The sequence below is a fragment of the Marmota monax genome, unplaced genomic scaffold (genome assembly GCF_021218885.2).
Source record: "Marmota monax isolate L192 unplaced genomic scaffold, Marmota_monax_Labrador192_F-V1.1 WCK01_AAM20220418_F8-fsc00172, whole genome shotgun sequence".
Lineage (NCBI taxonomy): Eukaryota > Metazoa > Chordata > Mammalia > Rodentia > Sciuridae > Marmota > Marmota monax.
In genome coordinates this window covers 257,713-272,404 of record NW_026693633.1, presented here as the reverse complement: position 1 = coordinate 272,404, position 14,692 = coordinate 257,713, and the positions used below count along the sequence as shown (strand labels likewise).

The following is a 14,692-nucleotide window of genomic DNA, read 5'->3' as shown; positions in this document are numbered from 1 at the left end:
ACAGCTTTCTAGAATTTCTTTAGCCATAAGAAGAAAGGAGCCAGGCATGGCAGTGCACACCTGTAATCCCAGCAACTCAGGAGGCTGAGACAGGATTGAGAGTTCAAAGCGAGCCTCAGCAATACTGAGGTGCTAAGCAACTCAGTGAGACCCTGTCTCTAAATAAAATAAAAAATAGAGCTGGGGACATGGCTCAGTGATTGAGTGCCTACTGAGTTAATCCCTGGTACCACCCCCACCACCACCAAAAAAAAGGAATGTAACTCTCCTCTCAGCAATGTTAATATCTAATTTTCTTCAGATGATTCTTCTTAATTAGTTCAATTATTAGGGGCTTTATTCTTCTTCATTATCAAAATATTCAGCCTATAAAATCTGAAGCTAAGAGGTATCATTTGTCAGATAATATCATTTCCATGGCTTAAAATTTTATCACTAGGACTGGGGTTGTGGTTCAGTGTTATAGTACTTGCCTGACATGTGTGAAGCACAACACCACATATAGATAGATAGATAGATAGATAGATAGATAGATAGATAGATAGATAGATAGAATAAAGGTCAATTGACAAACTAAAAATATACGTATAAAAAATTTTAATCACTAATTGTAGAGAGTAAAAACATGTTTAAAGGCTCTTCATAGACTGGGGTTGTAGCTCAATGGTAGAGCGCCTGCCTAGCATGTGTGAGGCATTGGGTTTAATCCTCAGCACCACATAAAAATAAAGATATTGTGTCAAAAATCACATTGTATCATTTTTTTTAAAAAGACTATGCATGTCACTTATGTAAAATACAAATATATGCAGCAAGATAAGTCCTGCCCCTTGAGCCATGAATTAACCTTTCACTATATCAGCCTACTTGTTATCATCGGTATTTAATTATCTAAGCAATCACAGGCACAAAGTCAAAAGATTGAAGAAATTGATGATGATCAACTTTACTAATTTTTGTAAGGCACTGCTTTGGAAAAGTGGGCCGTTTCATCTTGATTTGAATTGGCATGCTTTATAGGAAAAACTAACAAGACATATTCAATATCTGGAAAATTGCACATAGTGAGTGAATTCCCCCAGAGATTTCCTGGAAAGGCAGTCAGAAGGTTATGCAAAAGAGTGTATTATTGGTCCTTGTAGCCCTGCACTATGAAAGTTAAGGTGCATCCTCCAGTAGAAGGGAAAAATCTGAGCAGAAAATAACAATAGCTTGAGCCCTCAGTCTTAATGGTCTTCCCTTATACAAGTTGGAAGGGGGATGTATCCAACATTTCATGTAACAAAAAATAGATGAATACAACTCAAACTAGCTTAAAACAGAAAAGATACTGATATTACTAGAAAATCCAGGTCTACGTGACCTATTAGAACCAGATGAGTGGGACCAGCTTAGAAAAAACTGATCTTTCAGTTTCAATGTGGCTTCTGAGACTATGTCGTTTCTCTTCCATATTTTCCATAAAGGCAAAGTTCTTCTACAGTTCCCAGCAAAAGCCCTAGTTGACTGGCCCAGTGGAAGGGGAGCTCCTCCTGCCATAGACCTGGGTCAGAGCCCAGGCCTGAACCAGCCCATGTGGCAGGGAACTCAGTATTCTGGCTTAAACCACAGAGCTACCCTTTAGCAGCAGATGTGGGCACTATTCTAGACAGGCTTTTCCATTGCTGGGAAAGCTCAGTCATCACATGTGGAACTAAGGAAGGCAATTAGAAAGTGCATTCTTAACAGAGTGTCCAGGAGGAGGTATGTCCACACATCTTGGCTCTTAAATCCTCAGAAAGGGGAATTCCCCAAACCTATTCTCAGAGGGTGGAAATGATGTAGAGGTGAGTGTGTCTGAGAGGAAGAGTGATAAGCAGATTAGGAAGAATACTAGACTCTCTGGCTTTTGGCTAATGGTCCCCTAAGAGTGATGAGTGTCTTCATTTCTACAGAACAGACTGACTAATTTCCTTGAGTATCCATTTAAGGTTTCTATTATCAATGTAAACTTGAAAGTATAACCTGAGATAAGAACACTTTCTCACAAATGTTACTGTGTGTTTCTCCACGTTGTGTATGAAAATTATAGCGTATCATAGGAAAAAGTGTTGTGCATCAATAAACAGGAAATATATGATATTAAAATTTTTCCCCACGTGTTACTACTTATCAAGGGAGATGTAGGTGTATATTTATGTGTATGCATGTGTATGTGTGTGTATATACACACACACACATATAATTCTAGTAGGAATAATTTAGAAATCCAGATGTGCTTTGGGCAAAGAAGTAACTTTATTTTGAATGTTTTAAATAAATCACGAGGCTTCAAGTAAATATAGTTTAGGAAATGCAAAATCAAGCCTTATATTTAGTTCTTAATTCAGATCTTAAGTATTTGGTCATGAATGAAATTTGGTGAAAATTTATGACCGAGTATCAGAATATAACATGATTATCTAGACTTTAAATTTCTCTTTCAGCCTTAAAATTTTTCACCAGACATTGTTAACTTTTATTCTCCTCTGCTTGTCAGTCTTAAAGTTGGCATAATGAAAACAGCCAATGTTTGTCACAATTAATTGCGTGTAAGTCCTGATAAGTTCATCTCATGATTATAAAAATGGGATGCATTCAGAAGATGGGTTGGACATATGAAATAACACAAACTCACAGACTGAGTCATCACGTAATTCACTCCTTGTTTTTTCTGTTTGTTTGTTTGTTTGTTTTCCAGAACCGAATGGAAGAAAGCAAAGCACTCTTTAGAACAATTATCACATATCCCTGGTTCCAGAACTCCTCAGTTATTCTGTTCTTAAACAAGAAAGATCTTCTAGAGGAGAAAATTATGTATTCCCACCTAGTTGACTACTTCCCAGAATATGATGGTAAGTCCGCCCTGTTCAGGCAGCCCATAGCTGAGCATGGGTTGTGTATGCCAGCACCCATGCAAGAGTTAGCACATTGTGAGCACCTTTGCTGCAGAGCCTGGGCATTGGGATTGTTGAAGTACTAGTTATTGATTGCTCTTTCTTATAATGACACAGCACAAAACACTGTGTTCCCTAATGCTAAAAAAGTTACAGAAAAAAAGAAAACAAGTTCTCATATGTTTTAAAATAACAAGATCAGAGAAAGGAACAATTCAATAGTTTTGACCAGTTGTCTCTCAGCCATTATAGTTTTCTTTTTCTCTCCTTTCATTTTTTTTTTACAACCCACTTCTGCCTTTGTCTAGAGCAAGAACACAGTTTTATGATCAAGAGCCAATCTCTGAATCTACCCAAGTTCAAGTCTCAATTCTGACACTTCTTATTTATAGAACTGTAATCAAAGTCGCTTGATTTTGCTGAGTCTTTGGGCCAAACTTGTGGGATTGTTTTATAGACTGTAATAGATATTATATATATGACATTTAGCATGATGCCTTACACAATGAATATTCCAGAAACATTTGTTCTGGTGGGACGTGGGACTTCATGGCCTAGTGAAGTTCCACCATCTGTAGTGATATTAGCTGCCCTTTAAGCTCTAGATGCAGCTCTTAGAATCTGTAGCACCCAGTTCAGTACTCATATGACTTTGCATTATTTACCTCATTCTTAGAAGTAGATTTTTGCCTTCCCTAACTAGACTATGAATTCTGAACAACTCACACTCACTCTGAGAAACACTTGTTAATTGATTGATCAAGTAATCCATGTCCAGCCACTCTAAACCAAATGAGTCATAGTCACTGTTTTGTAAATGCTTGAATCTGGATCAGAAGGGGCAAACTTTGGTCTGCCATCTGTTTTTATGAAGTTTTATTGAGACACACCCACCCCTATTCCCATGACTCCTTTCACATTGCAGCTACAGAAGTGGGTAATTGTGACAGAGATCAAATGGTCTGCAAAAGCCTAAAATATTCAGTCTCAGCCCTTTACAGAGTGTTTGCCAAGCCCTGGTCCAGACAGTCATTAAGAGCATGTACTTCAAATGTCTCAGAGTTCCATCTCTGCCACTCTCTGGAAGCATTGCTTTAGACAAGTTTATTTAACTACTCCTCCTGAGAAGAGAAGATTGAATGCAGTCATATGTAAATGTAAATCTCTTATCACAGAACCTGGCACAGAGAAGAGCCAAACCCCAAAGTACCATACAATCATATGTAACAATAGGAGAAGAGATTATTTTTAAGTTACATTATCACCGGAAGGTATACAGGATGGGCATCAGTTCAACAGTGGTTTTGTACTTTTGAAAGCTCCCTGGAAAATAATTCTTGTAAATCTGAGAATAATTGGGCTGGGGTTGTGACCCAGTTGTAAGGCGCTTGCCTGGCATGTTGAGGCACTGGGTTCAATTCTTAGCACCAAATTTAAAGAAATAAAACAAAGGTCCATCGACAACCAAGAAAAATAAAAAAAAAACAACTTGAGAATAACTTCAGCTTCATAGCTTTCTGTGAAGATCCAAACATACCAGGGATAGAGATTTAGTCATCTTTTCATCCCACATGCATTTTGGAAGAGAAATATGATGTTTAATGTTTAATGAGATGTTCAATAAAAGAATCTAAAGGTTTGTAAATTAGAAATATGCGTATTTGCAGATGTTACCAACTGTTAGAGATCATGCTCTTTTTTGTTAGCAGTACGTTTACATCCCTTCCTTTGTGCTTTGCTATTCTTTTAAAGACAAATACTTTCTCAGTCTGAACAGCATTTTTCTCTTCTACTCCTTTTCACTTGCCACTCTCCTAGAAGCAAGTCCTGATGCCTGAGACTGTATCCCTTGGCATTAAATACGAGATTTACCTGAATAACATGGGCATGAAGCTCAGGTGTAGACCTAAAACACATGTGCTTTCCTCACACACCAGAAGGAGAGCCTTCTTTATTTTTCCCCCAGAATTTGATGAGAATCACTGCACACATAGTGACTGCTCCACACAGTACCACACATAGTAGCCTGGCCTGGACTGGCTTGTTTTCCTGATGTGCTTGCATAAGGGACAGATAGCACTGCCCATCCACTGAACTTAAATCCCCAACTCAAGCTGCTAAGCAGTGACAGGCAGAGCCACACTATGTGGTGGTTAATTGTTCTGCAAGAGGACATTTTTCTGTGATGGATGTTTGCAGAACTGTTCATTTCTCTCTGCCACATCTTTTAATCCCTTTAATCTCCTTTGTCCACTAATCCCCAGATTGCCCATCGTTGTGAGCATTTTCCTTCTCATATGTGCCCATTGTGAATGTTTTAAAATCTGAAGATATTTCCCCCTGTATACACATAATCCTCATCAGAAATGTGGCCATAGAAAAAGAAGATGCTGACTCTGTTAAATCTCAAAGCAAACCAGCTGTTATTTCATGAGCCTCAAAGCCCCTGTTAGACAAGTGAAAGACTGAAAAAAATCTAGGCCCACTCTGCAGGGATGTTTTCATAATGAGCATGTTTATAGTATTATAAATTTCACACTTCCACATTTCTGCACTTCTAGGTCTTAATCATAATGAATGCCATTTCTTTATTTCCCTTAAGGATGGTAAATTATGATTTCCACATGGACTTGAATTGCAAAATTGTTCATATAGACTAGAATTTTGTTCCTGCTATAATGGCTAGAATGCTTTCTTTGTAGTTTATGTTTATTCAAATAACATAAGTTATACTTAAAAACATAACACACTCCAGTGCACTTCAGCAAACTTGAATCTAGTTCCAGTATTCTTTAGGGTAAATAAAAAAGAAAAAAATATATAGTCCCTTCTTTCCCAAATAGGATAAGTAAAATGTGATGTAGGTCAGCCACAAGTCACAGTGTTTTTATGAAAATGACAAACTTCCCCTGCTCCAACAATCTATGAACATTTTCCTTCTAATATGTGCTCATATGAATGTTTTGAAATATGAAAATTTCAAACATTATATATATTTAAATTTTTTAAGTATTTTTTAGTACTGCTCTGGAACTAGTAAGTTAACTTATACAGTACATTGAAAAGATAGAACATTAAATATTTATATATACATAAACATTTAAACTGTATGTGGGTATTATATATAAAATGTCATTTTTAATTAGGGCTCTGTGTATGTGTATGTGTGTGTGTGCACGCGCGCGCTCTGCGAATTAAACCCAAGACCTTGTTATGCATGCTAGACAAGCATTGTGCCACTAAGTTTATCCCTAGTCCTAGTTTGGGGCACCTTTTTATTTCTCTCTGCCACATCTGAAAGGTGTGATGCCAACCTTTCAGTTACTTACAGATATTTAAATTCCTGGTCCCTAAGTCAAAAACTCAGCCATTAATTTTGTTAATTGTACAAATGAGAAAAAAGTTTTCACAGTTTACTCAATAGTACTGAGCCCCAGCATATAACAAGGTTGATTTGAAAGTTTTGAAGCTGGCTATCTGAAACTTAGGATGCATTTTTTAGAAATGGTGGTCAGGCCCTCAGTAGAGTTCTCAAAGAGTTTTCTTATTCCAACCAGTAGATAACAAGACTATTTATAGAAAAAAACCAAGTTGTGAATCCTAGGAGGGTCTTTCCCAACAGGAAAGAAGAGATCATGCCTTCTTGCTGATATAGAACTAACTTGCATCACTAGAGAGAAACACAAGATATTTAGTGGCACAAAGATGGATTTAAGATATGCTCAACCCTTGAAAGGTAGTTGTGTATTGATGTTGCTATTAATTTAAAACAATAAGTTTGAAAGTAATATATTTATCAGAATTTTTAAATAAGCTTTTAAAAACTTTATTAATATAATTCACATAGAATATAATTCACCCATTCAAAGTATATAGTTAATAGCTTTTGGTATATTATGAATTTTTTAATTCTGATGTAATTTGCATAGTAATGTAATTTTTGTTGGTTTTTTCTTTTTTTAAGGAATGAACTCCAAGCAATGAATTTTCCTCTTAGAACTGCTTTCAATGTGTCCCATAGATTCCGATATGTTGTGTCTGTGTTTTCATTTATCTCTAAGAATTTTTTAATTTCCTCCTTGATGTCTTCTATAACCCATTGATCATTCAGTAACCTATAGTTCATTCTCCAAGTGATGCATGATTTTTAGTAATGTAATTTTTTTTTAATTACAATACTATGCAAACATTCCATGGTACCACTTGATTTCAAGGCATCAATTACATTTACAATGCTATGCAAACATCACTGGTATTCCCAAAATGTTTTCTCTATCCTAGTTAATCAATAATATTCCATTACCTCCTGATGAATGTGTGGTAATCCCTATTTTACTTTCTGTCTCTCTGAATTCAAGATACCTCTTATAAGAATAGTATTTGTTCTTTTATGGTTTATTTTACTTAGTAAAATATTTTTAAGTTCATGTATCATATAGCTTCTGTCAGAACTGCATTCCTTTTTATGGCTGAATAATATTTCATTGTATGGATGTACCCTTTTTGGCTTAACCATTCATCAGCTGATGGATACTTGGAGTATTTCCCCCTGTTGAGTATTTAGTGGCAGTTGTGACTAATACTGCCATAACATTAATCTGTAAGAGCCTCTTCTCTCAGCTCCTTTGGATATATACCTACAAGTAGAATTTCTAGATCATAAGGGAATTTTATCCTCAGCTTTTTAAGAACCACCGAACTATTTTCAACAGTGGCTACACCATTGTACATGCACACCACTAGTGCTCAAATGTACAAACTTCTCTTTACCAATAGTTAGTTTTCACCTTTTAAAAATTATAGCCATTCTAGTAGATGGGAAAGGGATCTTGTGATTTCCCGAGATGAATGACAGTTGAGCATTTTTTCATGTATTTATTGATCATTTACATACCCTCTTTTGAAGAAATGTCTATTCAAGTCTTTTGCCCATTTTTTCATCAGGTTGCCTTTCTGTTGAAATGTAACAGTTCTTTATGTTTTCTGGGTGCTAAATTCTTATCACAGATATGATTTGCATATATTTTCTCCTATTTTCTAGGTTGTCTTTTCCTTAATAATGTCCTTTGATGCACAAATGCTTTTAATTTTGATGAAGTCCAGTTTTAATCTATTTTTTGTTGCCTCTGTTTTGGTATCATATTTCAGTCCATTGCACAATTATTTATGTAAGTTTCTATCTTGCTAATATAACACAATTCTTATTCAAAGTATCTACAACAATGCTTGGTCCACAAGAGAGGCCAGAAAAATGTAATAAAGTTCAAACCAATTTTTTACTCGTTACACATGATGAACTGAATGCTGTGTAAGTGTAGTGTGCTCGGAAACCCCAGAAGTCTATATAAGTGTGACTGCAGAGTACTGTTGAAGATGGACCTGACCATAAGAAGCAGGTGTTCTTTCCTGAGATTTAAATCTGAAGAATGTCAGATAATCCATTGTACTGGGTCTTTAGGGGACAGAGTGAGGAGAGAGTCGGAGGCAGCTTTATTGTATGTGCACCTATGTATAGTTGATTCAGTGGAACAGAAGTAAGCAATCACTGTCCTGAAGAGCCTGTGGTTCCCTATCAACTAGAGAATCAGAGAGAAAAATAAACTTAGCTTGGACTTCAAGTCATCCTCTGTCCGCATCTGTCCACATTTTATGGTGGGAAGGAAGGTGGATGCATAGACAGACAGGCAAGTGACATAACAGTAGATTGCACACAGTAGTGGTCGGGAACATGATTATAACAGATCACATCTGCAGTGTGGATTAGTCCTCATTGGCAATTACACAATAAATATTTATTGAATGAATTAATGGATCAGCTAACAAACTATCCCTCTCCTCCCTTGACCAACAGGACCCCAGAGAGATGCACAAGCAGCTCGAGAATTCATCCTGAAGATGTTCGTGGACCTGAACCCAGACAGTGACAAAATTATCTACTCCCACTTCACGTGTGCCACAGACACCGAGAACATCCGCTTTGTCTTTGCCGCCGTCAAGGACACCATCCTCCAGTTGAACCTGAAGGAGTACAATCTGGTCTAATCGTGCCTCCCAGAAACCTGCCCTTCCCTTCCCTGGTGGGCTATTGAAGATATACAAGAGGGACTGTATTTCTGTGGAAAACAATTTGCATAATACTAATTTATTGCCGTCCTGGACTCTGTGTGAGTGTGTCCACAGAGTTTATAGTAAATATTATGATTTTATTTAAACTATTCAGAGGAAAAACAGAGGATGCTGAAGTACAGTCCCAGCACATTTCCTCTCTATCTTTTTTTTAGGCAAAACCTTGTGACTCAATGTATTTTAAATTCTCAGTCATGCACTCACAAAGAGTCGTTTCTCTATTTCTCTCTCTTACTCTCTTTCTTTTCTATTGAGCAAAACAAAGCTGATTTCCCTTTTTCCTAATCCATACATCCCTCCTGATTTTTTTTTTTCCCCAGGTTACAATGGCCTTTATCCTAGTTCTATTCTTGGTCAAGTTTTTCTTTCGAATGATGGTCAGGACAATGTCATTCGATTTAAGCCATCCTACATCAGCTTAACCTAACACTTTGTAGTTTTTGCTGAAGGATTATATGTATTACTACTATGGTTTTCAATGTATTGCTCTGGATACACATCTAGTGTTTCTTTTTTGATATATAGTCTCGTCTTACTGGACTAGGACAATGGATGCCCATCAAACAGTTAAGCGTCATTTCTTTGAATTTTGACCTTCAGGCATAGTTCATGATTGCTCAGAGAAATGCACAGAAGTTGGAGGCATGGGCAAAGACACATAGAAGGAGTCCTTTCTTTTGAAATCCATGTGCCATTGTCCTTTCTCCCTTCCTTGCTGAATGCCCTGCCCCTGACTCCCCCGCCTCCACCCTTTCTTTAAATCACAGATGCCAAAAAACATGCCAACAGACACTACATTGCCCCAATGGCTGCTACCCAGAGCCTTTTCATAGGTTATTTTTTGTTTTTGTTTCTTGGTTCCAACTTTTTTTAATTTTTTCTTTTGCGATTGGGCCACAATTTTTCAGTGATTTTTTTTTTTTTTTATTATGGGTATGTGTTGCCAAAACTGGCTTTTTGTAAAGCAAAACAAATTAAGACCTTACAAAATAAAAGCCAGTGTCTTAAAGAGAGTAAGACTGTGAAGCTGAAGATGACTGGCTGAGCAAGAACCTACCAGTTGCCAAATAATCGGTAACTGTAAATCTGATGCTCATGGTCCATTCTTTTCTTTGCCCTTCAGATCACGTGGTTTAGTGTCCAGTCCCACGTTGAGTGCCCCAGATCAGCACTGTAGAAAAGTCTCCTGTGTGGTTTATCATGAAATCTGCTCATGTCTTGTTTATTGGAAGCCAGTTTTACTCGCTCTTATGTCCTTTAAGTTCAAGTAAGTCTGCCAAGAATGTTGGTTGATAGTATTATCCTGACACCTTTAATTTGCAAAAAAAAAAAAAGTGACTGCTGGTTTATCTCCTTCAGGATCTTCTTGAACTGGTGACTGATTGAGTTGAACTTAAGGAAGTTTTGTGGACTTAAAAGTAACCTCTCAGTGTTCCATTGAACATGTATCTCTGTAACTGAACCTCCTAGGAGAGATGTTTGGAATTCTACATGTGCAATTTTTCAACACATGCAAAAAATACAGCACATGTATCATGAACTTCTGACAAGCAGCCTAAGTTGAGATGTGATTTAAGAAAGAAATCATGATTGTTTTAAAGCTGCTGAGAAGTTAGCATGAGGCCATGACTCTAGTCTCAGTACTATTGGGCACTAGTCTAAACATTCATATAAATCACTTTTTTGAATAACAAAGGGGAGGGAGAAAATTAACAGCTTTTGAGTACCAAAGTTACTGAATAGTAATGAAATGTTCTTATTCTTAATTCTCCCAGCCTCAAACAACACAGGTTACTTTTTTTTTTCTTTACTCAGAAAGCACCTGTAATTTAATTAACAGACTGCCTGTAGGTATAGTGCAATTACGAATGCTCTAATCGTTGTACATACATCTCTCTTGATATTGCAGCATCCATACTGGCTTTGTAATCATTAATTTTTTTGGCAGATTGAATGTGCTGTATTGATATGTATCTATGTAATTGTATTGTATGTCTTATAGCTAATTCACATTTTGAATAATGTTATTTTATTTACTTTTTTAAGAGAGGAGAATGTAAATTTGTCAGTTTATTTCTGACTAGGGATATTTTTTTCCATTTAGAAAACAAGAAAAAAACAAAAACCTTACTATCGTACAGAGCGGTACTAGCATCGTGCTGTATAAAATCATTTGCACATTCCTGAGTAGAGGTATACTGATTCTAAGACCCAAAGGTAATTTCATAGCAAAATACATAAAATCAGTCGGAGCTTTTATACAAACATGGAAACCAACTTTGTAGAACTTTTGCCATTTGATCTAGGATTGGAATATGAGCTTTTATACAATTCATATTCTTATTTGGCAAATGCACAGTTTAGTATTACCTCTCTGATGGCCTTTATTAGAGAAAGGCAGTTTTAGAAGCTATTGTGATCCACTAAGGAAACGTTTTAACAGCTAGAGACCACTGCTTGCCTGAAAGGGCGATCTTAAATTTGGTGCAGCAAAAAATAAAACAAAAAAATACAAAAATAAAAACAAAAAAAATGTAAACAGCAACATTTGATGGCCTACAGTGTGTATAGAGAAAACCTCATCACAAGATCATAAGTGTTACAGTTTTAGGGAATCAAGATATTCTATTTAATAGAGCTCTAGTAGATGTAGTTGATTAAACCTGATCTCAAAGCTCGAAGAAGCTGAGCAAAACAGGGAAAGATTGTTATATTTGTCTTTATGAAGTTGGGATGGAATTTGCTATGCAGAATTGAGGTTTGTGGCTTTGCTGCTTATCTTGGGGTGCATGACAGGATCCCTTCTTTTGAGAAGGGAAATAATTGATCACCCTAGCTGCAGTGAGGCATAGAAACCTAATTGTATCCACACTAGTCAATCGAAGCTACAGGATTTTTTGTTGATATTGTTTCTTTGGGGTTTTATTGAAGGGGCGAGGGGCGGGAAGGGATTCTTTTCAGTTTTGTATAAAAACAAAGTTTACTCATGCTTTCTATTCTATTGTGATTGCTCTAAGCGTGTGCCACTGGACTCCAGTTGTTGATGCTCTAGGTAATGGAGGCTTGTGGCGAGTTTTATGGTGACTTGGGCATGTCTTATTCAAAAACAAAACACAAAACACAGAAACCTTTCTTCAGCATACCAAGGCAAGCAGCCATTTCATGACTCACGTAACACATTGCAGTGTACCAGTTTACAGATAATTTTTCCTTTTTTTAAAGTTTTTTATTTTTGTTTCTGCTTGATGCAGCAGTTCCAACCCACAGAGAATTCCTTATTTGTAAATTGGAGGTTTTTACTATGCCTTACAGAGCTTAAATTCAGAAGTTTGTGCCTCGAATCTGAAACAAAGGGAAATAACACACTTATTTAAAAGTCAGTAAATCCCCTAGAAGTTATCGGGGTTTTTTTCTTTCTTAACATTTCCATGTAAAGAGCTCTGTTGAATGTCATGAATAGATGGCGGAGGAAAGAAAAATCTTAGGAACCTACACTTGTTATTCACTAGCAGATGACATCTACAGAAGGTATTTGAAGAACACCAGAAACTTTCTTTTTCTTTTTCCTTTTTTTTGTCTTTTTTTAAATGAGATCAACTACCAGGCCTGATATTTTAAAAAGGTAATTCAGCTAAAGGGCAATTTACTTTTTTGTACTTCAGACTATCTTGATTGTCAAGGTGTACGAACTGTAATTTTAAAATTTATACTGCCACATGATTGTAAATTTTAGTTGTCTTAAGTTAGGAATTGGTGGAAAGCTATTTATGCTGGATTTGGGTCAAAATGACTTATCTGCAAAAAAATAAAAATAAAAAATAATAATGGGAAGAAAGGGCTGCATAATAAGATACTGCAAGACTCAAATATTGGTTGGAAATTCCCCTCAGATTACCCTCAATTTCCCTTTGTTTTCACTTTCTCAAGAAGAACGAATGAAATGAAATATAGCAGAATGTTAACCCATATAAAAATAAAGCGTACCCAAATATTGTAATGCATATTGCTGCTCTTCTTAAAAATCAATGAGGGTCTTAAACCACTTAATTGGCAATTAATAACATCTCAAATTCATGAAAATAAGGTGTGCTTGGTATACATTCATATTTTCTTCCAAAGAGATATCTTTGGTTAGAAACACACACAAAATCAAAACTAAGAATATCATATGTTTAACTATCTCTACATATTTCCAGCATATGTAGCGTTAATAGATCTGTCCTGGTACCTGTGTCTTGGGGATTTCGTTTTAGTTCCATCAAGTTAGGAAAAGAAATGGCTTAGTTGTATATGATTAGCTAGATGTTTTTGGAGCCAGACACCTGCTGTTTAGTAGTTAACTTAGTACAGTCTAAACTTGTCATTTGTTTTCCTCACAGAGTAACCATTTCCTGCTCTCTTCCCTACTACCACTGCCCTTTCAATAACACTCTTGCCTCTAGAATCATATGTTCCAAGTATGCATACACACCTAGCACATAGTAGGTGCTCAAATATTAATTTCCTCCTTACCTTTCTTACCTACCATGTAGCCTCCATTTCCCCATATGATTCCAACCCAAGCTCTTGGGTAAAATTGGATTTTACTTGGATAAAGAATTCTGACTTTGGTAGAAGTTTTTGGTAGACAGAAAATAATAACAGGGAGGAAGGTATTATTCTTCAGTAGAATATTTTTAGGTTTAGGAAAGAAAGATGGAAAATTACTGTGTAACTTTGTCCAGGTGACTTGGATTGAAACACATGTTTTTTGTGGATTTCTTTTCCTCAAAGAACTCTCTAAATGCAACTTCTTGCTGGATTCCTCACCCATCACGTTGGAACCCCTGACTAGACCATGTATTTAGGGAGTTTTGTCAGAAAACATTTTTAACTTACAGTATTTAAAAGAATCATATTTACTGTTCTTAAAATGTCATTCAATGCATGTATTGTCTATTGTTTGGGGATGGGAACTAGTTTTGCAAAAACACCTAATGTTGTATAATAATGCCCCAATGATCTTGCTGGTTAAAAATACAGTATTTTTGGCCATAATTTTGTACTACAGTATTCTTCATTCTTGAGTTTTGCTTCCCTTGAAGTTGCCTAAGTGCCTCTCAGAACATTTTTATTTTAAGGAGTTTGGAATACATCTTCGCTTCCTTAAGATGCTTTATGGTGTACATGCATTTTCCAAAGTAGGCAGGTTTCATGGTTGCTACCCCCCAACCCCTGTGCACGCACACATACAGCCTTTACCCATCCGTGTTCAATCAGAAATGTTACTCTCTTGTAGTGGAGAGAAAATAAAATATAAATAAATATTTATATATATATATATAGAGAGAGAGAGAGAGAGAGAGAGAATTTATCAACTTTGCTCTTTTAGGAAAACTTGCCATGATTCAGATTATAATCAACTGCTTAAAAATGTAAGTAGTTGTTTAGTATAGACTTACAAAGAGCCACCTGTGTGCAATTTGAGGTAGCCTTTTGATTAATTTAAAAAAAAAAATGCTGCCAGCAGTTCCCTTGGTTTTCTAGAGGTAGATGCTTAGCTTTAGAGTTTTCCTCATTTGAATGCTGGTGTTGGATGCCATGTGGGAACAAGACCCAACACAGGTATCCTTTATGTCTTTGACTTCCATAAACACATCTAGGAGTCTGAG

The 14,692-nt window shown here is 36.3% G+C and overlaps 1 protein-coding gene across 2 annotated transcripts in view; it reads left to right on the top strand.

The window, feature by feature from the left end:
- LOC124103218 (guanine nucleotide-binding protein G(q) subunit alpha) overlaps nt 1-14,078 on the top strand; it is a 287,047-nt gene extending 272,969 nt beyond the window's left edge. For both annotated transcript variants that reach the window (XM_046459712.2, XM_058584075.1), the window contains exons 6-7: nt 2,720-2,873; nt 8,767-14,078. In XM_046459712.2, coding sequence (XP_046315668.1) covers nt 2,720-2,873; nt 8,767-8,957 — 345 coding nt within the window. In that variant the 3' untranslated portion in view covers nt 8,958-14,078. The remainder of the gene's footprint in view (nt 1-2,719; nt 2,874-8,766) is intronic.
- Nucleotides 14,079-14,692: the final 614 nt, after the last annotated feature.